We start from the raw sequence: 27,785 nt of genomic DNA, 5'->3' as shown, positions 1-27,785 counted from the left end.
TAAGCGCTTACTAGGTGCAGGGCACTGTTCTAAGCGCTGGGGGAGACCCAGGGTCATCAGCTGGGCCCACGGGAGGCTCACATTAGTCCCCCTTTTGCAGACGAGGTCACTGAGGCCCAGAGAAGTGACTGGCCCACCGTCACACAGCTGCACAAGTGGCTGAGGGGGGATTCGAACCCATGACCTCTGACTCCCAAGCCCGGGCTCTTGCCACCTAGGCCACGCTGGTCAACAACGCAGGCTTCCTGGCTCCCCATTCTGTGCCCTTTCCCCCAGGCCGTGCTGCTCCTGGATGAGAGGGGAAAGGAATTCATTAATAATAATGTTGGTATTTGTTAAGCGCTTACTATGGGCCGAGCACTGTTCTGAGCGCTGGGGTAATAATAACAATAACGTTGGTATCTGTTAAGCGCTTACTGTGTGCCAAACACTTCCTAAGCGCTGAAGTAATAATTACAATAATGTTGGTATCTGTTAAGCGCTTACTATGGGCCGAGCACTGTTCTAAGCGCTGGAGTAATAACAATAATGTTGGTATTTGTTAAGCGCTTACTATGGGCCGAACACTGCTCTAAGCGCTGAGGTAATAATAATGATAATAATGTTGGTATTTGTTAAGCGCTTACTATGGGCCGAGCACTGCTCTAAGCGCTGGGGTAATAATAATAATAATAATAATGTTGGTATTTGTTAAGCGCTTACTATGGGCCGAGCACTGCTCTAAGCGCTGAGGTAACAATAACAATAATGTTCATATTTGTTAAGCGCTTACTGTGGGCCAAAAACTGTTCTAAGCACTGGGGTAATAATAACAATAATGTTCGTATTTGTTAAGCGCTTACTGTGGGCCAAAGACTGTTCTAAGAGGTGGGGTAATAATAACAATAATGTTGGTATTTGTTAAGTGCTTACTGTGGGCCAAACACTGTTCTAAACGCTGGGGGTAATAATTACAATAATGTTGGTATTTGTTAAGTGCCTACTACAGGCCGAGCACTGTTCTAAGCGCTGGGGTAATAATGATGTTGGTATTTGTTAAGCGCTTACTACGGGCCGAGCACTGCTCTAAGCGCTGAGGTAACAATAACAATAACGTTGATATTTGTTAAGCGCTTACTGTGTGCAGAGCGCCGTTCTAAGCGCTGAAGTCATAATTACAATAACGTTGGTATTTGTTAAGCGCTTACTACGGGCCCAGCACTGCTCTAAGCGCTGGGGTAATAATTACCATAACGTTGGTAGTTGTTAAGCGCTTACTGTGTGCAGAGCACTGTTCTAAGCGCTGGGGTCATCAAGTTGTCCCACTTGAGGCTCCCAGTCTTCATCCCCGTTTTACAGATGAGGTCACTGAGGCCCAGAGAGGCGACTTGCCCACGGTCACCCGACTGACAAGTGGCGGAGTCCGGATTCGAACCCATGAGCTCTGACTCCCCAGCCCGGGCTCTTGCCACTTAGTCTAACGGCGATAATGACCGTAATCATAATCACAGCAGCCGTTAACGACCATAATCCCAACAAGCGTACTCTAATGAAGAACAGCACCGTGCCCCGGTCCGGGCAGCCACGAGGACCTGGGTTCTGATCCCCGCCGCTCCACTACCTGTCTGCTGGGTGACGTTTCATTCCATCGTATTTACTGAGCGCTCACCGTGTGCAGGGCCCTGGACCGAGCGCTCGGAACGGACAACCGGGCAACAGAGCGCGACCATCCCCGCCCCACGACGGGCTCCCGGTCCAAACGGGGGCAAGTCACTTCACTTCTCTGGGCCTCAGTTCCCCCATCTGCAAAACGGGGGGACTGTGAGCCTCTTGTGGGACTGGGACTGGGTCCCACCCGATTATTTTCCATCTCCCCCAGCGCTTGGAACAGTGCCTGGCCCATAGCAGACGCTTAACAAGCACCATGATCGTGACGATGATGAACACCGTTAAACACTTAACTGTACGCTAAGCACTGGGGTAGGCGCGAGCTAATCGGGTTCCAACGGGGGACTTGTAATTTATTTTTAAGGTAATCGTTAAAGCGCTTACTACGTGCCAACCGCTGTTCCGAGCGCCAGGAAAGATAGAAGTTAATCGGCCCGGACCCAGTCCCTTTCCCACACGCAGTTCGCAGTCGAGGAGGAGTGGGGAACAGGTATCGGATCCCGGTTTTGCGGGGGGGGAACTGAGGCCCAGGAGAAGTCTCCCCGTCTCCCCCTTCTAGACGGCGAGCCCGTTGTTGCGGTGGGGGGCGGGATGGCCTCTATCTGTTGCCCAATTGTCCCTTCCTAGCGCTTAGTCCAGCGCTCTGCACCTGGATGAATCCGGGGACCCGTCCACGGTCGCACAAGAAGGGTGCGGCGGGGTGGGATTAGAATCCGGGGCCTCTGACCCCCAGGCCCCTGCTCGTTCCACGAGGCCGGGCCGCTCCCCGTCCCCGGTGTCACCGACGCCCCCCGGGTCCCGGCGGAACCCCCCACCCCGTCTCCTATTGCCGCTCTGGGGCTTCCACTCTGAGCCTCGCCCCGGGCAGGGAATGGAGGAGCGGCCATTTGGGAGTCGCCAGGGGTCTGGCCCGGGGCCCGGCGGGGACCAAGGGGCCGTGGGGGCGGGAGCCGAGAGGGGGGGTGCGGCGGAGTCAGAGGTCCGGACCTCGGGGAGGGAGAGGAGACACACGGACAGATATACGCGCGCCCGGTTTCCTCCCGAAGGCGCCCGCCGTGTCCGCCGGCCCGTCGGACGGTAGGCCGACCTCCGGGGACCGGCCGGGCGGGGCTCCCCGAACCCGTAACCCGGGGCCGCCGTCCCGGCGGGCTCCCGGGGCCGCCGGCTCGCCCGCCCGCCCGCGGACCCACGCCCGCGCCTCGACCGACCGCCCGCTGCAAGAGCCGGACGCGTAGGAGACGCTCGGGACCTGGGAGGGCCAGGCCGAGATCCGCCCCCGTCCCCCCCCCCCCCGTCCCACCCCGGCGGGACCCCACCCGGGGGGAGGGCGTTTCCGCTCCGGGGGCAGGCGGGGAGCGGTGCCGGGCCGATACCTGTGGCGGGTCCGGATCGCCGCTCGGCCGCCGCCTCCTCGCTGGGGGGTCCGAGCCCCGCGACGTCCGTGGGGCCATCTGACGAAGGAAGCACAGGGCCCTCTGACGGGGGGCTCGCGGGCGGGCGGCCCGGGGGGACGGGACGGGACCGGCGGCCCCGTCCCGGAGCGAGCCGGCCGCACGGGGAACGGAAATCAGAGTCCCGGCTAAGGGTGCGTTCTCGCTCTCTTCTTTATTAAATGCGTGGTCGTCTCCGGGGTCAAACGCGCGGCGGCTCTCCCGGGGGCCGGGGACCGTCGAGTCGCCGGGGCCGCGGCACGGACGGCCCGACCGCCCCGGTCTCCGTCCCGGGCGTCTCGAGAGAGAATATATATATATATATATATCTATATATATCTAACTCTATATATCTACATATAGAGAGAGATACGTCTCGCGTGCAAAAGCAAAACGCGCAAGTGCTCTGCTCCGGGCCCCGGACGGAGCAGCTCGGGCCCGGCGGCCCTTCCTCGCCGGCCTCGCCCGCCTCGCCCGCCGAGTCGGCGGCGCCCGGGAAATAGAAAGTCAAAAATATACAGATCTTTCGTTGTTATCATAATAAGGTTTTTTTTTTTTTTTGTGGGTGTCAATGAAATTACCGAGGACCATGAACTTGGGGAGGGGAGGGAGGGAGAAAATAAAAAAGAGACGACGACGACGACGAAGAAGACGACCGGGGGGGGGGGGGGGGCGAAAAAAAACCAAAAAAAAAAAAAAACCATCAAAGGGAATTTACAGCGATTATTGAATCTTCAGAGTTCAAAACTGGTCACTTCACAGAAAGACGGCAGGACGGTGGAACTTTTCGCTTCTAAAAAGTGATACTGTAGTGGAGAGTCTTCTAGGAAAAATAAAACAGCTTTTTAGTAACCGGCCCGCTGGTGGAGAGAGCCTACCGTGGAATAAATTAGCACAAAAACGGGGGGGGGGGGGGGGGGAAGGGAAAAGAAAAAGTCTTATAACTGTTCGCTGTTACAGACGTAATCCACCAGGTCAGTCACTCTCAGCAGCTCGTCCTCGTCCTCCTCGGGCCCCGCGGCCTCGGGCCCGCCGCCCGCCGCGCCGGGGGCCGGGCCGGCGCCGGGGGCCGGGCCGTCCTTGAGGGCGGGGGGCTTCTCGCCGGCCTTGCCCCCCATCAAGTTCTCGATGGCCTTGCCGGGGCTCTGTCCGTTGGTGGCGGGCAGGTCCACCAGGCTGTAGTCCAACGGGCTCTCCACCTTGCCCACGTTCTCAAAGTCCTCGTCCTCGTCGCTCTCTATCCGGTAGGGCTTCTTGGGGCTGCCGGGCCGCGCGGCCGGGGCCGCCGCCGGCGCGGGCTTCCGGTCCGGGCCGGGCCGCCCCGCCGCCCCGCCGCCGCCCGCCGCCTCGCCGCCGTCCTCCTCGTCCGTCTCGATCCGGTGCAGCCGCTTCCGGACGGGCCTGCCCTCCCCGGCCGCCCTGGCCGTGGCCGGCGCCGCCGCCTCCTCCTCCTCCTCCTCCTCCTCCTCCTCCCCGTCCTCGTCCTCCTCGTCGTCGTCGCCGGCGTCCGAGGAGCCCCCCAGGCTGCGCCCCCGCTTGCGGACGGCCCCGCCGGCCCGGGCCGCGGGCCCGTCCGAGTCCGAGTCCTCGGCCGCGAAGCTCTCTGCAACGGGGAGGAGCGGGCCGGGGCCGTGAGCCCCGGGGCCGGCCGGCCGCCCCCGTCGGTCCCCTCGGCCTCCGCCCCGCCCGGCCCCGCGGCCCCGCGGCCCTCACCCTGGCTGTCGGAGCTGGAGAGGCGGCGCCGGGGTCCGCGGCGCCGCTGGTCGCGGTAGCGGAGGCTCCTCTGCGAGCCGTCGCTCTCCGAGTCCTCCCTGTAGTTGACCGGGCGCTTCTGGTTCCTCCGCGATCGCCGGCGCCGCGTCTCCAGGCCGTCCTCGCTGGACTCGCTGCAGTCGCTGTCTGCCGGGCGCGGCGGGCCGCGGCACGGGACCCCGGGTCAGGCGGCCGGCCGGCCCGGGGCGGACCCGGGTCCCCCCCCCCCGGGGGCCGCCCGCCCGCCCGCCCCGTCCCCCCCGGCGGCCCGCGGACCCCCTCACCGGACTCGCGGCTGGCGTTCTCCTCCGACTCCTCGTCCTCGTCGTCGTCCGAGTACCTCTTCCGGACCGACCTCCTGCGCAGGCGCCGGCTCTGCCGCATGGGCCGGGGCCGGGGCCGCCGGGGGCCGCGCGGCTCGGCGTCGCTGTCCTCGTTGGACGGCGGCTCCTCCTCGCTCTCGTCCGCGTTCTCCTCCGACGCCACGAACTCGTCCTGGGACCTGGCGGGCGGCGGGGCCGGTCACGCCGGGCGGGAGGGGCCCGCGGCGGCCGGGAGGCCCGAGGCGGGGAGGGAGGGCGGACCCCGGGAGGCAGGAGAGCCGCGGGGCGGCTCCGGGGCGGCCGCCGGCCCCGGGGAGCGCGAGGGGCGGAGGGGGACCCGGCCGGCGCCCCCGCGGGCCACCCACCCGTCGCTGATCTTGAACTCGTCCTCGCTCTCCTCCTCGTCCAGGTTGCTGTCGCTGTCCAGGTCGTTCAGCCTCCGCCGCTTCTTCCGCCGGACCGCGGCCGCCCTCTGGGGCCGCTTGCTCTCCTTGCGCTCCTCCTCCAGGATGGTGGCCATGTCCTTGCCCCGGAGGCCGGTGATGTTGGCCATGTCCTTGCCCCTGCCGGCCCCTGGGCCCGGGAGAGACGCGCACGGACACGGGCCGGTGGGTCCGGCGGCCGCCCCTCCGGGGGAGCCCGCCGCCCTCTCCGCCGCCGCGGCCCGCGGGGTCCCCCTGAGGGATTCACACCCAGCCCCGGGGGCGGGGGGGGAGGGAAGCCGGGACCCAGGCGGGACACCCGCGTGCCCGTGTGCGAGGGAGCGCCCGCCGGCGTCTCCGGGACCCCCCGCCCCCCCCCCCGCGGGGACGGCCACCCACCTCCGCCGTCGGCCTCCTTGATGTCGTCTTCTATCGCTTCGTCGATGGCTTCGTCGAACTCGTCGAACCTGCAACGGTCACGGGACGGTGACGTCGGCCCGGCCGTGCCCGCCCCGGGCCGGTGGCCGGTCGCCCCCGGGGGGGGAGAGCCGGGAGACCGAGCCGTCCGGGGGGGCCCGGGGCGGCACCGGGGCGGCCCCTCCCGGCCCCGGCCAACTCCCGCCCGCTGGGAGAGACGCGGGCCCGGCGGCGGGGAGGGGCTACCTGGGGCCGTGGCCCCGTCCCGGAGCGCCCTTGGCCGCCGGCGAACCCTCCGCTCGGCCGTCCCACCTGTAGCTGATGCATTTCCGCGTCCTCGTCGATCTCCGCTCGAGCAGGCTGGCTTTCGATTTTTTGGAATCTTTCTTCTTCTCCTCTTGGTCTTCGGGAAATTCCGGCTCCTGCTGGAACGACCCGGCGAGGGTCACCGGATCCCCGACGGCTCTCCCTCCCCCCGGCCTCGGCCCGCGCGCCGCCGCCCGGATGGCCACCGGCCCATCTCTCCCGTCCGCGACAACCCTCCACCGCTCCTCCGTCACCTCACGCACCCATCCTCTATCTTCCCCGGGCCCTCCCCAGCTCGCCCTCTTCCCTCCTGCCCGGCTCACCCTCCAACCACACCTCGCGCTCGACTCTGTCCCCCCGCCCCAACCCGTCCATCGACGGACGGTAGGTCTTTAGCGAGCGCTCACTCTGCGCGCGGCACTGTCCCGAGCGCTTGGGAAAGACCAACGTGAGAGGCGCGATTCCCTGCCCCCGAGCCTCCCGGGGGGGGGGGGGGGGCGGTAGGCCGGCCGCTACGAGCCGACCGGAGGTAACGGCGGTAGCCGGCGCGGGAGTACCCGCGGCAGCCGGAGGGGATTGTATCCCGGGCGCTCGCTGGGGGCGGTGCCCGGGGAGCAGAGAAGGAAGATGTGGAGCATCCGCTCCCTCGAAGGGGACACGCCGAAACGGGGGGAGGACGGCCGGGGGAGTCGGCGCGGACGGAGCGGCCGGCCGCCCCCGGGGACCCGGCCATCCCCCCGCGTCCGGGGCCGGCGGCGCCGGGGGGGGGGGGGGACCCGCTCACCTGCGGCGGGATGATGTTTTCGATGCTGATCCCCACGTACACCAAACGTTCTTTCCTTGAAAGGGAAGGGCGGACGCGGTCAGGCGCGCCGGGGAACGCCGGGCCCCGCCCGCCGGGCCGCCGCCACCCCCCCGCGGCCCCGGGGGGGCACCTTCGCTCCGCGCGCTCCTTCTTCTTCAAGGCCACGTCCAGGTCCTGCAGCTGCTCCTCCAGCTTCTCGCACAGCAGCTTCTGCGAGGGCAGGGCGGGGAGCGCGGTCAGCCTCCCCCCCGGGGCCCCCCCCCCGCCCCCCGGGCCGGCCCGCGTACGACGGGGAGGCCGGGGGAACCCCGCGCCTTGGAAGAACGAGTCTCTCGACGGCCCCGGGCGGCGGCGAGGGGTTCCCCCCGGCCGGCGGCCCCGACCCGGACGGGGCCCCGGCGCCGGCTCCGCGACGGGTGGCGGGAGGCGCGGGGCCGGGCCTTACGTGTTGGCACGGGGGGCAGAACCACTCTCCGTCGGGGATGACCATCAGAGGGGGGCGGAGGCAGGCCGTGTGGTAGCCGCTGTCGCACGAGTCGCACAGGAGGATCTGCGAACCGAGCTCGGCTCAGAGTCGCCCCGGGGGGGGGGGCGGGGGGGGGGGGGCCCGGGCCCGCGTCTCCGGGGCCGGGGGGGCCGGCCGGACCCCGGGACGGGGACCGAGGGACGAGACGGCCGCGCGCGCCGGGGGCTCCGACCCGACCACCCGCCGGCCCCGGACGCACCAGCTCGGGGTGGTTGGGCAGACCGCACTTCCTGCACGGCTCGTCGTCGTCCGCCGGGGCGGCCTCTTCGCTCTCCTTGGCCTCTTCCCCGCCCGAGCCCGCCGAAGACCTGTCGCTCTGGGACTCGTCGCTCTCGTCGTTGCTGGAGTACTTCCACCGGCCCCGGCTCCGGGAGCCCATCCACCGAGCTCTGCTTTTCGATTTGAACTGGGAGTGAGGCACGCAGGGAAGGGAGGCAGGGGAGGCGAAAGGGATGGGGGGGGGGGGCGGGGGGGAGGGGGGGGAGGCGGCACGGTTAGAGTCGGGTCCGGCGGGCCGGGGCGCCGTGTCCCAAGTCGGTTTCCCTGCCGTCGCCCCGGCTGCGGGACCTGAACCCCGCCGGCGTTTCCCCCCTTGCCCGCGGGAACCGGATGAGCCCGGGGCCGCCGCCCGCGCCGGCTTGGGTATCCGGGCCCGCGTCCGAGAAATCCAACTCTCGGACCGAGATCTCCCTCCACGCCACCGGACGCCGGAGAGGGGAACCGGGCGACCGATTCCCGGGTGGGATACTAGGGAGCACGGAGTCGGACACCTACTTTCACGGCCCCTCGGGGCTCTTCCGAGGAAACGGACGGCAATTTTAAGCGGGGGTGTCTTCGGGGAGAGCCCCTAGGCTCCCCTTTTGCACCCTCAAGCCTGCCTCCCCCCAGGGAGGGGGGATCGGCCGGCGGGTCGGCCCGTCGGCCCGGGTGGGTCGGGTATCCCACCTGGCGACGGGAGCTCGCCAACGCCAACCGACGCTGGGGGACGGGGACGCTTCCGCGGTCCGGGTCTCCCCTAACCCGCCGCCCCGCTCGGGGCGGGGGAGTGGCCCGACCGGCCCCTCGGACCTCCGACCGACCGCGCGCCCCGGGACGGGGGCGGAAGAGTCCGTCTCCCGGGCCCGTGGCAACGAGATCCCCGCTCTGGCCGCGGCCTCCCTCCCTCGCCCACCCCGCCGCCCTCCTCCTTCCCCGCTTCTTCCTCTCCGCCTCTCAGAGGGGGCTCCCTCGGCTTCCCTTCCTGCAACGTCGGGAGCGGCTACCCGGTCCGGCCCCGGCGTCGGCAGACTCCGGGGCAGTCCCACGGCCCCACCGCCGGCGGCCGGGGGCCGGAGGGGGACGACTCGAATCCCCCAGACCCTGCCCTGTCCCACCCGCGGGGCGCGGGGGTTCCCCTTCCCACGAGTGCGTCCCCCCGCCGCGTCCCCGGGGCCCACCTTGTTCGCTCTGGAGTTGGCGTCCCTGTCGGGTTTCCGCAGGTTCTCCTTCTTGTCGTGTTTGGACGCCCAGGCCGAATCCTCGTCGTCCTCCTCCTCGCCGCCGTCCCCGTTGCGCCTTTTCTCCACCCTCTGGTCCCGGGTCTCGGCCACCTTGGCCGTGGGCCGGGAGATCCTCGGGGACCTGCGGAGCGGCCGGCCGGCGCCGGCCTTCTCCTCCTCTTCCCCCCGCGCCTCCGCCTTCCCCTGCACGGGCGGCGTCTGGGCGGGAGCCCCGTCGGCCGGCTTCTTCTTGCGGCTGGAGATCCTGATGGTCAGCTTGATGCCTTCCTTCTGCCTCTCGGAGGTGATCTCGGGGCTCCCGGGGGCAGCGGGCTCCTCCTCCTCCTCCTCCTCCTCCTCCTCCTCCTCCTCCTCCTCCTCCTCCCGGCGCACCTCCTTATGCTTCGATCTGCCCTTGGGGGCCGAGGACTCCTTCTTGGGCTCGGCGGGCTCCTGGCCGTTGGCTCCCGGGGCCGGGGCCTCGGGGCCGGTCCGCTCGCAGGGGCCGGGCCCTTCCGGCGAGCCCGGCGGCGGCCGCTTCGGCTGGGGTCGGGGCTCGGCCGCCGCCCCGTCCCCGCCCTGCCGCCGCCGCTGCCGCGGCGGCTCCCCCTCCTCCTCCTCCTCCTCCTCTATGGGGCTGAGGCTGGGGGCCTCCGCGGCGGGCGGGGCCCCGTCGGCCGCCTCCGGGCCCTCCCGGAGAGGGAGCGGCCCGGGCCGGGCCGGCCTCCCGCCGGACGGCTCCTCGGGCTTCTGGGGGCCGGGGGCCGGGCCGGGCGGCGCCGGCGGGTCCCTCGGCCGCCCGCGGGCCTCCCTCTCGAGGAGGGGCCCCGGCTCGTCCCCGGCCGCCGGCCTCTGGCCGCCGCCGCTCCCCGGGCCCTCCGCCTCCCGCCCCGGGGCCGCCCCCCGCTCCGCCTCGCCGCTCCGGGGGCCCTGGCCGGCGGGGTGGCAGGGCTCGGGGGCGGCGGGACCCCCGGCGACGCCGTTCCTCTCCCTGGCCCCGCCGTCCCCGCCCGCGGGCGGCCTGGCCTCGGCCTGCTCGGCCCTGGTCCTGGGGGCCGCCTCTCCGTTGACCAGCGGCTTCCCGTCGGGGCCCGGGGCCGGGCCGGCGGGGTGGCGCCTGCAGGGATCCCCGTCGGGCCTCGCGTCCTCCCGCGGCCCGTCCCTGGCGGGGGCCAGCGGCCGGGCCGGCGGCCCCTTGACGGGGCCGTCGAAGTCCTCGCTCAGCTTGAGCTCCCGCTTCTTCAGGGGGATCTTGGCCTGCTGGTCGTTCCTCAGTCTCTCCGTGTCTTCCGTCGACTTCTCCAGGGCCTCCGGGGGGGGCTTGGCCCCGGCGCAGAACTCCAGCCGGTCGGGGTCGTGGGCGGCCATCTTCTCCGTGCTGCTCCGGGCCTCCCTGGGGTCGGGCCGGCCCTCCCTGGGCTCCGCCTTGACGGGCTTGACGTTCTCCTTGAAGGAATCGCTCTCCTCTTTGATCGTCTGCCTCTCCTCGGCCTCCGGCGGGGGCCTCTCCAGCTTCACGATGACGGGCGTCTTCACGGGCTCCCTCTCCTCCGCCTTCTCCGTTTTCGGGGCCGCCTCGGGGAGGCCGGGGGGGCCTCCCGCCCCCCGGGGCCCCGCTCCCGCCTTTGCCGTCTCTTCCCCCGGCGGCGATCCGCCCTCTGCGGAAGCGGAGAGGGCCACGGTTAGCGACACGGGGACCCCGAGGCCCTTCCTGGGCCAGACGGGCCGGGCCGGCCCCGGGGCGGGAGCGAGGCGGCTGGGGGAGAGACGGGCGCAGCCCGGGGGTGGGGCGAGGGAGGCCGGGGAGGCGGGCTGGGGGCGCGGGGCCACGGAGGCAGCCGGAAACGGGGGGCGGAGGCCGAGAGGGACGCCCGGTGTCGTTTTTACACACCTACGGTGCTCGGCCGTCAGGTCCCGGGCGATTCTGGAACGGCCCGTGAGCCTATGGGAAGACCTACCCCCGGATAGAAGCCGTTCACCACGCGACCCCGTCTCCGAGGAGGGAGGCCCGGCGGCGTTGGGGTTGGGAGGGGAGCCCGGGGTGATCGGGTGGTGGTCCCGGGCCGGGCGGGCCCTTCGGGGGGTTGGACGCTTACTGCCTCTGTTCGGAATGGTATCCGTTCAGCGCTTACCACGTGCCGGGCCCCGCACCGATGGCCGGGGTAGATACGAGCTGATCCGGTTGGACCCAGGCCCTGTCCCACCTGGGGCTCCCGGTCTTCATCCCCATCACACGGATGAGGTAACTGAGGCCCAGAGAAGTGACTCGCCCGAGGTCGGGCAGCAGGCACGTGGCCGGGATGACGACTCGGGTCCTCTGACCCCCAGGCCCGGGCTCCTTCCTCTAGGCCACGCTGCCTCGCAGAGCAAGCCCAAGCGGGCGGGCGGGCGGGCGGGCCCTCGCCTCCCTGAGAGGTTGCTGGGGGGGGGGGGGGGGCGGAGGTCATGGGTTCGAATTCCGGCTCTGCCCCTTGTCAGCTGGGTGACTGTGGACAAGTCACTTCGCTTCTCTGGGCCTCAGTTCCCTCATCTGTAAATTGGGGATGAAGCCCGGGAGCCCCACGTGGGACCACCCGATGACCCTGGATCTCCCCCAGCGCTTAGAACAGCGCTCTGCGCATAGTAAGCGCTTAACAAATACCAACATCATTATTATTATGATGAACAGAAGGAACAGAGGGGGAGGACGCGACGGGGTGGGTCCGCCTGGGCGCCACGTCCGCGCACCCGAGGTGAGCTCCGGCTCAGGGACCCCACCCGAACCCGCCGGCCCATCTGGGGCGGGACGTTCCATCCCGGAGCCGCGCCCGCCGCCCTTCCGCCCTCCGGGGACCCCAGGCCCCTCAGAGGAGCCGGTCGCCGTCCACCTTCCCGTCGGGGACGGGCCGCCTGACACCCCCGACTCTCCCCCCGTGACGAAGCACGGCCTCTCCGACACCCCCGACTCGTCCCTCTCCCTCCCCGACTCTCCCCCAGGTGACCCAGCGGGGCCCGGTGGAAAAGGGCCCGGGCCCGGGAGAGTCGGAGGACGTGGGTTCCGATCCCGGCTCCGCCACTAGTCTGAGTGACCTGGGGCGAGCCACTTAACCTCTCTCGGTTCCCTCATCTGTAAAATGGGGATTAAGTCCGCGAGCCCCAGGGGGGACAACTTCATTACCCTGTATCTACCCCGGCGCTCAGAACGGTGCTCGGCACGTAGTAAGTGCTTAACGGATACCCTGACCGTTATTCTTCTTCTTCTTCTCACCCCCGACTCTCCCCACGACACGGACCAGCCGACACTCCCGGTTCTCCTTCCTCCAAGCCGCTACGTGCTCTCGGGAATGTCTCCCCGGGTCTCTCTGCCCTCCGGGATTCGGAGCTACGGGGAACCCGGGGTCCATCTGGGTATTTGATCCTCACGGGTGGACACAATCAAGGCACCGGGGCCAATGGGGAAACAGTTCACATTTAAGCGGCACCGCCCGGCAGGGCCCCAGGGGTAGGGGGGAAGTGTTTTATGTGCTGGGCGCAACTGCCCAGAGGGGCAGGATATTAATATCCAGGAAACCCATCGGGCGGATATTAATTAGCAATGATGCCGCTGGTTCTGCATTTAATTCCCCTACTGCCTAGGCGGCTTTCTGAGAGGTTACTACGTTTTCAAAGCCAGAAGATGACTAACGCCCCTCCCGGCGGTAATTAATATTATCATCGTCGATCAATTCCGCGGCGCCTCCGGGAGCGAAGTTCGCAGACCCGACCGTAGAGTCGGGATTCTGCCGAGGGAGAACTGGCCGGCCGGGGACACGACCTCCCGGGTCCCGGCCGGCCCCCGACCCTCTGATCCGGCAGGCCTACGGGCCCCGACTCCCTCCCCACGGTCTCTGACGGCGGGAGAGACGGGACGGAGGAGGCGGGGAGGACGGGGGCGGCGGGGGCAGAAGCCGCCGGGGGTCGCCACGACGCCTCGAGGCCGGGAGCCGGCGGGGAAGCTGGGGCGGGGTCCAGAGAGACGGCCGCCCGGGGTCCGCAGACGTCTTTCCCCGCCACGCGACACCCACGCCATCCTCCCTGTCGCCGCCCCACCCCGGGCTGGGCCCACCGAGGGCCTCGCCTCCCTCAGAGACCCCGGTCTAGGGGTGGCCGGGCCGGCCGGCGAGCGTGGCGCGAACCGCGAGCGCAAACCGTCGCGTGCGGGGGTGCCGGCCCCGAGACCGGGGGCGGCGGGGAGGCTGGGGAGTCCGGGAAGGACTCCTAGGGCGACCCCGCCCGCCTGCGGCGAGGCTGCGGTCACTCTGGGAACGGAATATCCGGGCGCTTCTGCGGCTCCCCGTGGACGCGCCCAGCGAAAGGTGGACCCAGAGCCAGCTCGGTGTCCACCGCAGTCAGGGATCTCGTCTCCTACCTTCACGGGATTGCTCCGGCGCTCAGCACAGGGCTGAGCGCCCAGCGGTCAGGTCCTCGAGGGCAGAGATCGAGTCTTCGCCCCGGAGTGGACCTCCCCCGGTGCTCAGCGCAGTGCTCTGCACACAGCAGACCCTGGCCTATACCGCCGGACTCCCCGCCGCCGAAGCCAAAGAGGGGTCTCCCCGCCCGTCCGTGGGGTCGTAAACCTGCTGAGGCGACTCGGGCAACGGTGGCCCCGCGGCCGGTGGCCTCTCCCTTTTCCGCACAGCCTTCGGAGGGCGGGAGGGAGGGAGGGAGGGGAAGGAGGCAGGAAGGGAAGGGAGGAGGACCCCGGGCTGGGGCGCCCACCGCTCAAGAAAGGACTGGCCTCAAAACTGGTCTGGGCGGAGGGCACCGAGTCTTTCCTGTCTCTACCGTAACCGTCCATTTAAGATCCCGTATGGGATCGTGCGGTCCGAGAGTTTCTACTCTCTCTCGACTCCACGCTCGTCCTCTGGACCGTGAGCTTGACGTTGCGGGTAGGGCACGTGGGTGCTGACCGCTGTACCGTACTCGCCCAAGTCGGTACAGTGCTCTGCACACAGTAAGTGCTTAATAAATGCTACCGAATGAACCATCGAATGATCAGATACCGGGGGGGGGGGGGCGGGGGAGCGGTGCTGAGGGGGGAGCTGGGGAGGGGGCCGAGGAAGAGCGGAGCTAAGGAGGGGAAGAGCTGAGGGGATAAGGAGGGGAGAGTTGAGAGGAGGGAGGAAGGACCCGAGGGGAGCGAGGAGCCGAATCGGGGGAGGAAGAGAGGGGGCAACAAGGCGAAACGGAAACCTGGCTTGGGGGCCGCTCCGTCTTTCTTGGCGTCCCGGTCGTCCGGGCTGGGGCTTTCCCGCGAGGACGGGTCCCGGTGGCTGCCGCTTTTCAACAGAGCGGGATCGATCTGGGCTTTCAGGAGCTCCAGGGTCTCGGCCAGCTCGTTCCGGTTTCTGATCGACGAAAGGAAAGGGATCAAACCACGGCACTGGCCTCCGGGACCCTGCACGGGAAGCAGCGTGGCCTAGGGGACAGAGCCTGGGCCTGGGAGTCGGAGGACCCGGGTTCTCGTACGGGCCGCGTCACTGGTCTGTCGTGTTACCTTGGGCACGGCACTTCACTTCTCTGCGCCTCAGTTCCCTCATCTGTAAAACGGGGATTAAGACCGTGAGCCCCACGTGGGACGTGGACGGTGCCCGACCTGACTAGCCTGGATCTACCCCAGTGTTTAGTACGGTGCCTGGCACGGAGTAAGCGCTTAACGAACACCATAACCCCCCCCCCCCGAAAAAGGCTCTCGGGATAAGGCCCACTTGAAATACAGCCCCCGAAACCCCCATATCGCCACTCGAGTGAACACACAAGCCACAGAATCTCTGCGCTGGAGGGACACGGTCAAGACCGTTGGGTGGGAGTTCGGGACCGACCGCCGGGGCGGCGATGAGGAGCTGGGCGGGTGGCGGGGGGCCACAAGAGCAGGAGACGAGGGCACCTGAAGCTGGGTGTTAAAAGCAGTTGGCGATTACTGCAGGGGGCGACTCGGTGGCCAGGGAGGAGGTCCCGCGCCCTCACTTCACCTACGACTGACCGACTGTGCCCCAGCCGCAGCTGCCCCGTCTTTAGAAACTCCTCAGAGGGTCCCGTCTCCTCCCTCTGGGATGGGAACGACGGGAGAGCGCGGGCTTCGCAGGGAGAAGCCGGGATTTCGGGCCACGTCTCCCGGGACGATCCACTTGGGCGCTCACACGCGGGTTCCGGACGTGACCCGTTTGGGCTCTCTCCCCCTAACTCCGCTCGTCACCCGTCTCGGCTCCGGCGGACGCGTTTCGGGCCCGGCCCGTTCCGGCTCGCCCGGAGGGGCTTCGCGAGGCGCCGTCCGCTCCGGTCCCGAGAGGGAGAGAGCTCCCGGCCCGAGCCGACGGCCGGCGGGGGAACGTTGAAAAATAAACACCTACGGAGGCGTGGAGCTCGGCCCGCCCCGGGCCGCCGGGTCCCCGCCGTCCCCGCCGTCCCCGGCGCCCGGGGGCGTTTCCCGAGGAGCCGAAACTCCGCGGCCAGAGGAGAGCGGCCCGGGGGCCTCCCCTCGCCGTGGCTCTCGAGGGCCGAGGTGACGGTCCCCCCCGAGGCCCCGGTCCCAGCGCCCCCGGCCGACCCCCCCACCGGGAGACGCCTCCGGACGGGCGGGGACTTACCTGACGATGCACTTCCAAGAGGACCCGTCCTGGTCGTCTTGCTCTTCGATGTACATCCTGACGTTGTGGTCCTGGTCCAGCTGGTACCAGTAGAGGAGCCCGTCCCGGTCCCGGCCGATGGGCTGGAGGCGCATGGCGTCGGCGTCCTCCTCGTTGATGATGTTCTTGAACTTCAGGTTGTCGTCGAACTGGCACTCGCAGAGGTACTGGAAGGAAGGGGCGACGGCCTTTGAAACGGCCGTCGGGGTGGGCGGCGGCACTTCGGCTGGTCTCCCTCGCCCGGCGGCTCCGTCTCCCTCGGTCTAGGGCCGGGGGTCTCCGCGGGGCCTCCCGCCCGCCGTCCCCCGGTGCCCCTCCGGCGGGTGCGGAGCGGTGAGCTGGGAGCCGGGGGGAGGAAGGCGACGTAGACCCGCCCCCCCCCCCCCCCCACCGTTCCTCGCGGCGTTCGGGACCCCCGGGGCGGGGGCGGCTGCCTCCGGGGCGCTTCTCAAGCTCGGGGAGCAGTTTCGGAGCGAAGGCCCGGGCACGGGGTGAATGGGTTACCTTCAGCAGGCCCAGCTTGCACTCGATGCTCATCTCCAGGTAGCCCTTCTTCTCCAGCTCCCAAGCCCACGTGCTGTTGAATTCCTGGCACATCTGTCGGACCAACGTGACGGCTCAGCACCCCGGGCCGCGGCCCGCCGCCCTCCCTCCCTGGCGAGCACTCGGACCGACCGCCGGCAGCCGGGCCGGGGGCCCTCCGGGTGACCTCGGCCCCGGGGGGGAAGCCGAGCTCGACCGCGGGCGAGTGAAGGCCCTCCCTCCGGAGGTCACCGCGATGACGGTACCGTGACGACGACGACGCTAAATAATAATACTCATAACGATAACCGAACACCTGCGGCATTTATCAACCCTCGCTATGGAGCAAGCACTGTAGTAAGTGCTGGGGAACATACAATCAAAGGAGGATGGAGGTGAAAGAAGACGGCCCTGGGGGGGGGGGGGGGGGCGGGTCAGAGGACCTGGGTTCTAATTCCGGCTCTCCCGTCTGCTGTCTGACCTTGGGCAAGTCACTTCACTTCTCTGTGCCTCAGTTCTCCCATCTGTAAAATCGGGAATAGGCCTTTAAACCCGATATGGGACAGGGTCCCTCCTCACCTCCGCCAAACTAATTCTCCTCCCCTCTTCAAAACCCTACTTACGGCTCACCTCTTCCAGGAGGCCTTCCCAGACTGAGCTCCCCTTTTCCCTCTGCTTCCTCTCCCGCCCCTTCACCTCTCCGCAGCTAAACCCTCTCCTCCCCCCTTTCCCTCCGCTCCTCCGCCTCTCCCGTCCCCTCCCCTCGGCACCGTACTCGTCCGCTCGACCGTATATATCCTCATCACCCTATTTATTTTGTTTAATGAGATGTACATCACCCTGATTCTATTTATTTGCTATTGCTTTAATGAGATGTTCTTCCCCCCCGACTCTATTTATTGCCGTCGTTCTTGTCTGTCCGTCTCCCCCGATCAGACTGTGAGCCCGGCAAAGGGCAGGGACTGTCTCTATCTGTTACCGATCTGTCCATTCCAAACGCTTAGTACGGTGCTCTGCACGTAGTGAGCGCTCAATAGATACTACTGAATGAACGAACCCGATTATCTGGTATCTACTGCGGCGCTTAGAGCAGCGCTTGGGACACAGTAAGCACTTGACACAAAGCACCACCGTAAAAATAATAATAATAATAAGGGTATTTGTTAAGCGCTTACTATCATTATCTTGTACCTACCCCAGCACTCAGAACGGTGCTCGACACAAGTATTTAACGCCAGATAATAACGATAATTATAACAGACACGGTTTGAGACATGGAATGGGTATCTGATCCCCACTTTACAGCCGTGGGAACTGAGGGAAAGAAGAGACAAGTGAGTTCCCCAAAGTCACATCCATCGTATTTATTGAGCGCTTACTGTGTGCTGAGCACTGTACTAGGCACCTGCACATAGAGCAGCGGAGAAGCGGGGATCGGAACCCGGGCGGTCCGCCGCCCAGGCCCGCGCTCTTTCCCCGAGGCCACGCTGCTGCCTACACCTATTCCACGGCAGCTCCGCGGGCCGACGCCGCCCGAGGGAAAACGGACAGAATTCACTACTCTCGGATGCCTTGCAACCTGCCGCCGGACACCTCAAGTCGGGTGGGGAGGAATCGGCGAATAAATGGCCCCCCGAGAAGGCTCCGGGGCGTTGGGAGGTCCAGCCGGCTCACGGGTCACTAGGGGAGAGACGCGGGAGGAGAGGGGAGAATCAGCGGCTCCGGAGACCGTGAGCCCCGAGCGGGACAGATCTTCTATCTATTCCAGTGCTCAGCAGGACGCTAAGACCCACACAATTCCCACCGCGGAGACTCACTCGGATCGCTTCCCTTCTCGGGCTCTAATCCTTCACCGCACTGCTGCCCTCCTGCGTCTTCCCCTGTGGCGTACGGCACTCTGCCAAGCGCTCAGTACGGCAAGTGCTCAATAAATACCGTAGACCGCCCGAGGCGTCGGCCGGTCGGTGCCGGGGTCGCCGGAGGAGAGTCGGGAGTGGAGACGGGAGAGTCGGGGGTGCGGGGCGGTCCGTGCTGGGGCGCCGGTGGAGAGTCGGGGATGGAGGGGGAGGGGCGGGGGGGGGGGGTGGGCGGGACGGTCCCCGCCGGGTCATCGGGGGGAGTCGGGGGACGGTCGGCGACGTCGGACGGGTCCGGGCTGGGACGCTGGGGAAGAGTCGGGGATGGAGAGGGGGAGGGTCGGGGGAGCGACCGGCACGCTGTCCCTGGCGGTGCCGCCGTGGGAGACGGAGCCCCGGGCAGAGGGACTACAGCAATTCCACGAGAGCATAAACTCCCGGAGGGCCGGGATCGGGTCTTCCTCCTCTAACGTGCTCTCCTCGGCCCACGGCAGGTGCTCGGGGACACCGCTGGCCGACCCGAGCAAACCGGGCAGGGGGCCTTAAACCAAACTTATACGACCGCCTCTTTTCCCGGACCTCTGGGCTAGATTTCCGGCAGTCCTTCGACCGATCCATCGATAGATCGCGTGCGAGTCCCCCGCCGAACCCTTTAAGAGGGGAGGGGAGCGAAACGCAGCGGGCCAAGAGAGAGGCCGTGTGAGGCGGGCCGGCAGGGAGCCCGGAACCAAGGACCGGGAGCTCCCGCGGGAGGCGGAGGGAGACCGGGAGTCCGTGGAGAGGCCGGTCCCGAGCCACGGTCCGGGCGGGAGCGAGAAGTCCGGCCCGAAGGGGACGGGAGCGGGAGGAGCGCCGCGGGACTCGACCGGCGGAGGCCCAGGAGCGCCGGGCAGCGGCCAGGCAATCCACCGGCGGTATCTATTGAGCCGGGAGCCCGGGTGAGGACGATACGGGGCGGACACGTTCCCCGCCCGCGAGGGGCTTCCGGGGGGGGACGGCGGGAGGGCAGGACGCGGACCTCCCCCGACCTCCCGCCGAGGGAGCCGGACTCGGCCCCGGTTGGGGAGAGGGACACGGACGTCCCGCTGTAGAGGCGGGGCAACGGGACGGAGTCTGTGGAGGGCAGGTGAGCCCGGGGGCCCGGCCGCCTCTACGGAGAGGAGAAATTTCCCCGCCGCAGCTCCCTGTTGGCTCCTCCCATTTCCCCATTTCACCGATCGATGCTATCTATCGAGTGCTCACCGTGTGCTGAGCGCTGTACCGAACGTCCGGGCCAGTCCAAAACCAGAGCTGGCAGACACGCTCCCTGCCCACAGGGAGCTTTCAATCTACGGGGGGGAGAGACGTTCGAATAGAGCCGGCGCCGGCGGCCATGAAGGAGTCAGAATCCTCCCCGGCTGCCGGGCGGCCTTGGGGGACGCGACGCATCTCGCCGGACATTCCTGGGGCCTCCTTTCCGTTACTAGGTCGGCGCTCGGCCCCGGGGCCCCCGACCAGATCATTTTGAGGATCAAAAACCCGCCTCGTTGGTGAGAGGGGACCTCGCCCACCGTTCTCGCGGTCCGGAGTCCTCTGAGGGAGCGGGCCGGGGACCAGGTGAGGACCGCTGGATACCCTTCGGTACAGAGAGAAATGGGCACGCGGTCAGCCCCACGGGGAGGTGGGCGAGAGCTGCTGAATAGAGAGATGCTACGACTTGAACCGGGGAACCCGGGAGGCCAAGGCCAGGGCCGACCCAGGCCCCGTCCGGTGGGCCCAATCCTCAAGGGGCTGGCCGCAGGGCGGGGGGGGCTGTTGGAGGCAGAGACCCGGGGGAGAGGGACACACGCGACGGGGGGGCGGGGGGGGACGCGGGCCGTGAGGGAAGGCTCTCAAAACCACCCCTGGTTTCTCACGGGAAGTCGCGGCGGCTAACCGAGCCTCAGCCTCCTGCACTTTGATGTCGTTCCCGCTTAGATGGGGTGCCGGGTCCCCTCCGGTTACCTTGTCTCCACACCGGCGCTTAGTACAGGCCCGTCGGGGGGCAGGGTCACCTCGACTGGCCTCTGGGGGTGGACCGGGGGGGGGGGGGGGGGGCAAACGGCCACGATGCTACAGCTTTGAAACTCCCGGGCGGCAGAGGCAGCGGGTTTAGCGGGGCAACCTCCCCTCGGCGTGGCCTGCGGGGCGTCCGTCGGGTAGCTGCGCCAGCCCCGAGGAGGCGCTCAATAGGTACCCCAGTGACCATGACAACCAGGCTGGGGAACACACTTCATTTCACGAGGAATATCGGGAACTAGCCAAACCGGGTGTTGTTTATCGTGCGCCTCGCCGGGGTGGTGGGGGGAGGACGGGAACCGCGTCCCAGCTCACTGTCTGGCCCCTACCCCAGCCCTTAGCGCGGGGCTTGGCCCGGGATTGGCGCTCATTCCACAGCGCCTCGATCGCGAATCCTATCCTCCGCAGGCTCCCACCGTCTTGGCCGGTCAATTTTAGAGCGAGCGAGCGAGCTCGGGGAAGAAAAGAGGGGGAAAGTAGCTGGCCTGGAGTCTCGGCTCTGCACGGGGCGGCCGGGGGTCAGGACCGTCAGGCGGGGCCGGGGGGCTGGGAGACGCCGCCCGGCGGGCCGCCCCGCCACGGGTGCGAGGGGAGAGCGGCGCAGACGCTTGGAAAATAAAACACCAATCCAAGGAGGGACCCATCCCCCGATCGCGGGGAGCTTCCGCCCTCCCGGGGGGGGGGATGCTCTGATGGGACCCGACCGGCAAAACGTCAGAGAGCCCCGAGACACGGCCCCCGCCACAACCCACGCTGTCCCCCAGGCCCCGCCCCACCGCGGGATCACCTCTCCCGGCCCGGGCCTTCTCCCCGGGGATCCACCTCTCCCCGCCCGACTCAGGCAGACGCGCGCCCACCCGCCGAGGGACCCACAACACCCCGCGAGGCGGGGAGGTTCACGGGGACCCCCGGCGGGCGGCCTCCGCTTTAACGCGCGGGGCGGAAGCCGAAGAAGTGGTGTGAAAGAGGGTGGAGGCTCCCTCTGGCTGGGAACTCCCGGGGGGGGGTGGATCCTTCCCTAAAGGCCCCCGACCCGCACTCGGGCAAGCACGATGCCGGCGGGCACGAGGAGAGACTCTCCCCGCCCCGCCGGCCCCACCCGCGGCCGGCCGAAGATGCCCCTCCTCTGCGGGACCGACTCCCGGCCGACGGGCTCGGGCCCTCGGAGGCCTCTCCGGCGGTGCCGGGGGGGGGGGCGGTAAGGGCGGGGGCGGGCCCAGCGTGGGGTCGGCGGGCCCGCTGGCGGATCCAGGCGCAGCTCGGGCTCCCGGCCTCTGCGGGCCGTCTCTTGCTCCGTCAGCTCCACCTCCTTCGACTCCCGGGAGCCAGAAAGCGGTAGGGGGTCGGGGGGTGGAGGGGAAGGGGCTTCCACGCTCAGGGTCACTCGAGGAGGGTGGGTGGGGAAGGTGGGCCAAGTGGCGGACGGGAGTCAGGCGGAAGGTTGGGGGAGCACGCGGGAGGGCAGACGGGTCACACACCCTCTCGCCTCCCCGCCCCCCCGCCCTCGTAACTTGCAATAATAACGTTGGTACCTGTCAAGCGCTTGCTGTGTGCCCGGCACCGTTCTCGGCGCCGGGGTAGATACGGGGTAGTCGGGCTGTCCCACGCGAGGCTCGCGGACTTCATCCCCATTTTGCGGATGAGGTCGCCGAGGCCCGGAGAAGTGACTTGCCCACAGTCACACAGCTGACAAGTGGCAGAGCCGGGATTCGAACCCGGGACCTCTGACTCCCTCCAAGACTATCCTTCCAAGACTTCCTGTCGCCCCCCGCCCCGGGGCGGGTGTCTCCCTCCAAACCGTAAGCTCCCAGTGGGCAGGGAACGTGATTACCAACCCTACCGTACCGTAATATCAACGATAATTAATACTAATAGCAGCACTCGGTAAGCGCTCACTACGTGCCGGGGACCGTACTGAGTGCTGGGGAAGGCAGGAGATAACCGGACCGGGCAGGGTCCCCGTTCCGCCGGGGGCTCTCGGTCTTAAGCAGGAGAAGCGGCACGGCCTAGTGGACTGAGCACGGGCCCGGGACTCAGAAGGACCCGAATTCTAATCCCGGCTCTGCTACCTGCCTGCCGTGGCACCCCCGGCAAGTCACTTGATTCCCTGTGCCTCAGTTACCCCATCTGTAAAATGGACACTTAAGACCGTGAGCCCCTTCCGGAACCGGGCCTGGGTTCGACGTGATTGGCTTGTACCTCCCCCCACCCCCCCCCGAGGGCTTAGAACAGTGACTGGCCCATATTAATCACTTAAATGTCATTTGATATTTTTAAATGTAATTAAAAAAAAAAATGGGGGGGACGGACAGGTATTAACCCCTCTCTTACAGATGAGGATACCGAGGCCCAGAGGAGCGAAGCGTCTTGCCCAAGGTTACCCGGCGGGCAAACGGCACGGCTGAGGTTAGAACCCGGGTCCTCCGACTCCCGGGCCCGGCCTCTTTCCGCCAGGCCACGCTGCTTCTCCCAAGCGCCTGGGACGGTGCTAAGCACACGGCAGGCGCTCAATAAATACCATTCACTTGTCTCCTCCCCCGGGGCCGAGGCCTCCCGGTATCGACGTCTGTTTCTCCTCTCTCGCCGTGGGCGGGGACCGTCACTCTTTCCGGCCGTGCTGTACTTGCCCCAGCGTCTAGTACGGCGCTCCGCACACGGCCAGCGCTCGCTGAACGCCATCGAATGAACCGACGATCCCCCCCCCCCGGCCGCGGCCCCGCGGCCCCCAGTCTGCGTTTCGAGGACGGGCGGGCCCCGGACGGAGGTCAACGCTTCGTCGACGGGGAGCGGCCCTTAGGGCCCCTTACCTTGATGAGGTACTTTTCCCATCTGTCGGCCGTCACGGACTTCCCAATCTTCCTCATCAGCTTCAGGTGCAGCTCCACCAGCTCCTTGGGAACTGAGGAGGGAGAAACCAGCGCGTCAGGCTCCGCTTTCGGGATGGGAGCGGGACGGCGGCCGGGGCAGAGCGGAAGGGCGGCGACGAGACGGGGGCCGGGGGGCCGCCCCCGACCCTCCGCGGACCCCCGGACCCGGCCGGACGCGCTCTCGGCGGGCGGGGAAGGGGGGCAGACCCTCAGTCCGCCCGCCGGAGCGCCGGCCCCCCGGGGCCGAACCCCCCCGAGTTGGCGGAAACGCTCTCCCTTCCTCCGCGGGCTCCTCGCTGTCCTTCTGACTTTACCCCTTGTCGCCGAAGAAGAGGGCGACATTCCAACGTCTGTGGCCGGCCCAGACGCGCGCGCGTTTCTCTTGGGGCGCCGGGGAGGCCGCGCTCGCCGCTTGGGAGATCCCGCGACCGCCCCGCCGGCCGGCGCGTCCCGAGGAGCGGCGGAGGGCGAACCGGCACCGGGCCGGCCGGTCACTCGGCCTTCATCTCCCCCCCGTTACCCGGTCCGAGGCCCTTGCCGCCCGAAGGTTCGGCGGGGCGAAGGCCGGCCGGGCCACCGACCTGGGACTCGGACCGCGGCGGGGATGGGACCCCTCGGCCCGAGGGGGGAGAAACGCTCCGGGAAAATGATTTTCCCAACGTCAGGAGCTCCATCCCGGAGCGTTCTTCTCTCCTCCCGGCCTCTCTAAAGCCACGACCGAGCGGCGGGTTTTCTTACGGGAGAAACGGAGGCGGCCTCGGCCCCGAACCCACCGCTCACCAGGCAAGGGTCTCAACCCCGAGTCGGTTGGAGCGGGGCGGCGAGCGTGGCCTAGCGGAAGGAGTCATTTCCCCCCCTCACTCCGCCACTTGCCCGCCGCGTGCTCTCGGACGGGTCACTCGACCTCTCCGGACCTCCCTTATCCTCACGCGCCAGGCGGGAGTAAGATTCCCGTTCTCCCTCTCCGGGGAGCTCCACGTGAATCTCCTCGAATCTCCTCCGGGGCTGAGCACAGTGCTTGCAACACGGTAAGCTCTTAAGAACTTCCTCGCCATCCCCATTACCCTCATAGAGGATCGTATCCGACGGGGCGGGGGGGGGGGACGGACAAAAACGTCAATCCAACACGGGTGGGAAACTGGCCCGGGCAACGAGCCCCTGGGGAAACTGAGAAACGGGCGGGGGCGGGACCCCCTCAAGGGGCTGGGAGGGCGGCACGTCCCCCTCGTGTCACCCGAAGCGACCGAAAACGTCACAACCTCCCGCAAAACGACGTTCTAGGCTCCACGGGAGTTCGGTTGGCGTCTCGGACTTCTCCGGCGCGTTCCCCGGGGAACGCGCCAGAGCGGACACGGACCCCGCACCCGCTGCCGGGCGGTCACCCGTTCCGAGGCCGGGGGTCAGACCGGCCGCCCGAAGCCACGGGAGAAGCCGGAGCCGGACGCCCGGGGCCTAACTCGACTAAGCCGACGCTCCCGTCCTTCCCCCCGGCCCCGGAGACGAGGGGCTCCTCCGCGCGGGGTCTCCGGCCCGGAGTCCGCGGAGACTCCGCCGCCGTCCGCAGCGTCTGCCCGCCGTCCGCCCCGTGTCACCGTCCGGGCTACCTCCCGATGACCTCGGAAACCCGAAGGCCCTCCGAGTTCAACCGGCCCCGGGGTCGGACGCGGCTCCCCGTTGCCCAGGACGACGGGGGCCGGCGGTTCCTCGGCTCCCGCGTCAACCGACCGGCGGGATTTACGGAGCGCTCACCGTGCGCCGAGCGCCGGCTGACACACGTTAAAAAGCCCTCGGCGCCGACGGGCTACTTTCCTAGCCCCCCGTGGCGGGGGGTGGAGAAAGTTTTCAAAGAGGGTCGCAAAAGAAATCTCCCCCTGAAAATCTCCCTCGCCGTCAGCTTCGATGGGGCCCGGGCCTTTCCGCGGCCGTAAGCGGCATTTAGGGTTTCACGAGTCTGAATTAAAAAGGGGGAAAAAAGAGAGCTGGTGCTCTTTGGTCTCCCCCCCACCCCCCCCCGGCCCCTTCGAGATAAAGGGCCGGATTAAAATATAACGGGAGGCTAAATAGGTTGAACGGCTTCCGTGACGACCGAGAGCGGCCCGGGCGGAGGACGCTGCCCACTTCTTCCGATTTGGAAAGAATTCGGGGAAGGGAAAAGATGGGTTACGAAGCGCCGGGACCCCGCCGACCGAAAAGTGGGGGTCCTCCTCCGGCGGGAGCCGCCCCCCACCCGCGTCTCCCGCCCAGACCCCAGCCCGCTCGCCCGTCCCCGCCTTCCAAGAGCAACCCTGCCGCTTCCAGGAAGGCCCAAATTCTAGGCGCCGGACTTATCCTCGTCGCTTTTCACCCTAACACCCCAAAAGGGGAGGGCTTCCCTCGTCCGTGTCCCCCCCCCCCCCCGCATCGAACGCCCCCAGACCGCGCTCCCCGATCAGTAACGAGACCCGCGGGCGGGAACGGGGAGACGAGTCGGCGCGGTCTGACCCACCGGCCCCGGCGTCGAGAAACGGCGACCGACTCGTTCGCCCGGGAAGGTCGATTAACTTCTCGGAGCCTCGGTTTCCTCACCTTGAAAGCCGGGGAGGAGGCGGGTGGGTGTCCCTCCCGCTCAGACCGCGGGCCCGTGCGACGGGTGGGGACTGTGTTGGATCTACCTCGGTGCTTAGCGCCGTAGTAAGCGTTCAAAGATACCGTTATTATCATCATTATTATTTTGTTCTCTCCTCTTGCCGGGCCCTCGAATCGACCCTCCTGGCGGTCCCGGCCCGGTGGAGAGAGCCCAGGGCCTGGGAGTCAGAGGACCCGGGTTCCGATCCTGACCCCGCCGCTCGCCGGCAGCTCTCCCCAGCCGCTCCGTCCGGCGCCGGGCACTCGATAAGCGTCCGGCAAATACCGCCGTTGAAGACGCCGGCTTTGGGCAGGTCCTTCCGCTTGGGCGGGCCTCCGTCTCCTCACCCGCCAAACGGGGATCCGGCACCCGTTCTCCCTCCCGTTGAAGCCGTCGGGCACCACGCGGGACGGGCATCTCCCCTCCCCCCCCCCCGCAAGGCTTAGTACAGTGCCTGGCACAGAGTTACTCCTTAACCGACGCCGCGTCACTCTAAGAGAAGACAGAGCAGCGTGGCTCGACGGAAAGGGCCCGGGCTGGGGGGGGGGGGGGTCCCGGGTCACGGGTTCGAATCCCGGCCCCGCCGCCCGTCGGCCGGGCGAGTCCGGGTCGGTCGCCCGACCTCTGTGGGCCTCGGTTCCCTCATCTGTAAAATGGGGACGCGGACTACGAGCCCCCACGGGGGACGACTCGATCACAAGCAGCGGGGCTCGGTGCAGAGACGCCGGGCCGGGGGGTCCGAAGTCACGGGTTCGAATCCCGGCTCCGCCACCGGTCCGCCGGGCCGGTCGCTTCACCGCCCGGGGCCCCGGCGACCTCATCTGTCGAATGGGGGGTGGAGGCCGGGAGCCCCGCGGGGGGACCGCCTCAACGCCCCGGCTCCCTCCCGGCGCTCGCAAGAGCGCCTGGCGCGTAGTAAGCGCTTCGCGGATGCCGGCGTTATCGTCATCACGCCGACCGCCCCCATCGGCGTGGCGTCGTCCCTCAGGGAAAGGGGGGGGGGCGGCGAAGGGAAGCCCCCCGGACCCCGATGCGGCTTCGCCGCCGGTCCCGGGCCCCGCCTCAGGCCCTCGCCCCCTCCCCACCGGTCCCGCTCGGGGTCCGGACTTGACGTGTCTCTCCTCCCCCCCCCCCCCCCCTCTGGCAAACATGGGGGGGGGGTGGGGGGGGGCGGGACGAGGAGGGAGAGGTCAGAGGTCAGCGGGGCCTGAGAGGGGACCACGACGACCCCCTGAGGGGCCTGAGGGGCGCGAGGGATGCCGGGATGGGGGCCGAAGCGGGGGCCGCGGGGGATGCCGGGAGGGGGGCCGAAGTGGAGGCGCGGGGGATGCCGGGATGATGGGGGGGCGTCCCATCGGGGGAGATGGGGGGGGGGGGGGATGGGGGCGCTCCGGCGCGGGGGCTGCCGGGATGGGGGTTCGGGCAGGGGCCGCGAAGGCTGCCGGGATGAGGGCCGAAGCGGGGGCGCGGGGGCTGCCGGGATGGGGGCTCCGCGCGGGGGCTGCCGGGATGGGGGCTGCCGGGGCGCCCCGTCGGGGGCGGCGGGGTCCGGGGGGGGCGGGGGGAGGGCCGGCGCGGGGGCAGGAAGTTTGTGCGGGGCCGGGCCGGGCGGCGCATGCGCGCCGGGGCCGAGCGCCGCCCGCCGCCCCCTCCCTCCCTCCCCGCCCCCCCCAAACACACCCCCCCCCTCCCCGGCTCCCCCCCTCCGCCGGGGCGGGACGGCAGGACCTGCCCCCCCCCCCCCGGGGCCGGGACCCTCCCTCTTCCCGCCTGAAAGAGCCCCGGGAGGAGCAGGGGGGAGGCAAGAAGCGGCGAAGGCGCAGCGGCCCCGATCGGCGGCTCCCTCCCCGCCCCCCCCCCCCCGAACACACACCGACGGACGCACACGCCCCGCGCCCGGGGCGGGAGCGAGCGCGAGCCCCCCCCCCCCCGGCCCCCGCATCCCGGGCCCCCTCCCCCCGCCGCCCCCCGCTCACCCTCGCCGTCGGCGGCGTCCGGGGTCGGCGCCTGCAGCACCCGCTCCAGCTCCGGGAAGGGCAGCTCGGGCAGGTCGAGCAGCGGCCCGTAGCGCTCCAGGAAGGAGCAGACCACGGCGAAGTTGGGGCAGGAGCCCGGGGGGCCGCCCGCCGCCGCCGCCGCCGCCGCCAT

At 68.5% G+C, this 27,785-nt stretch overlaps 1 protein-coding gene across 1 annotated transcript; it reads right to left on the bottom strand.

Moving 5' to 3' along the window:
* Positions 1-4,015: 4,015 nt before the first annotated feature.
* On the bottom strand, positions 4,016-27,785 carry RSF1 (remodeling and spacing factor 1). Its single transcript, XM_029048549.1, has 17 exons — positions 27,614-27,785; positions 22,973-23,064; positions 16,255-16,347; positions 15,712-15,917; positions 14,318-14,472; positions 10,019-10,764; positions 9,065-9,715; positions 7,828-8,034; positions 7,548-7,652; positions 7,233-7,312; positions 7,082-7,136; positions 6,304-6,413; positions 5,974-6,041; positions 5,518-5,725; positions 5,114-5,331; positions 4,791-4,976; positions 4,016-4,680 (listed from the first exon to the last, which is right to left on the bottom strand). The coding sequence occupies exons 1-17, from the start codon at positions 27,783-27,785 to the stop codon at positions 4,016-4,018; spliced, it is 4,017 nt and encodes a 1,338-aa protein (XP_028904382.1).

The sequence above is a fragment of the Ornithorhynchus anatinus genome, chromosome 20 (assembly GCF_004115215.2).
Source record: "Ornithorhynchus anatinus isolate Pmale09 chromosome 20, mOrnAna1.pri.v4, whole genome shotgun sequence".
Classification (NCBI taxonomy): Eukaryota; Metazoa; Chordata; class Mammalia; order Monotremata; family Ornithorhynchidae; genus Ornithorhynchus; species Ornithorhynchus anatinus.
This window is presented reverse-complemented; position numbering and strand designations above follow the sequence as displayed.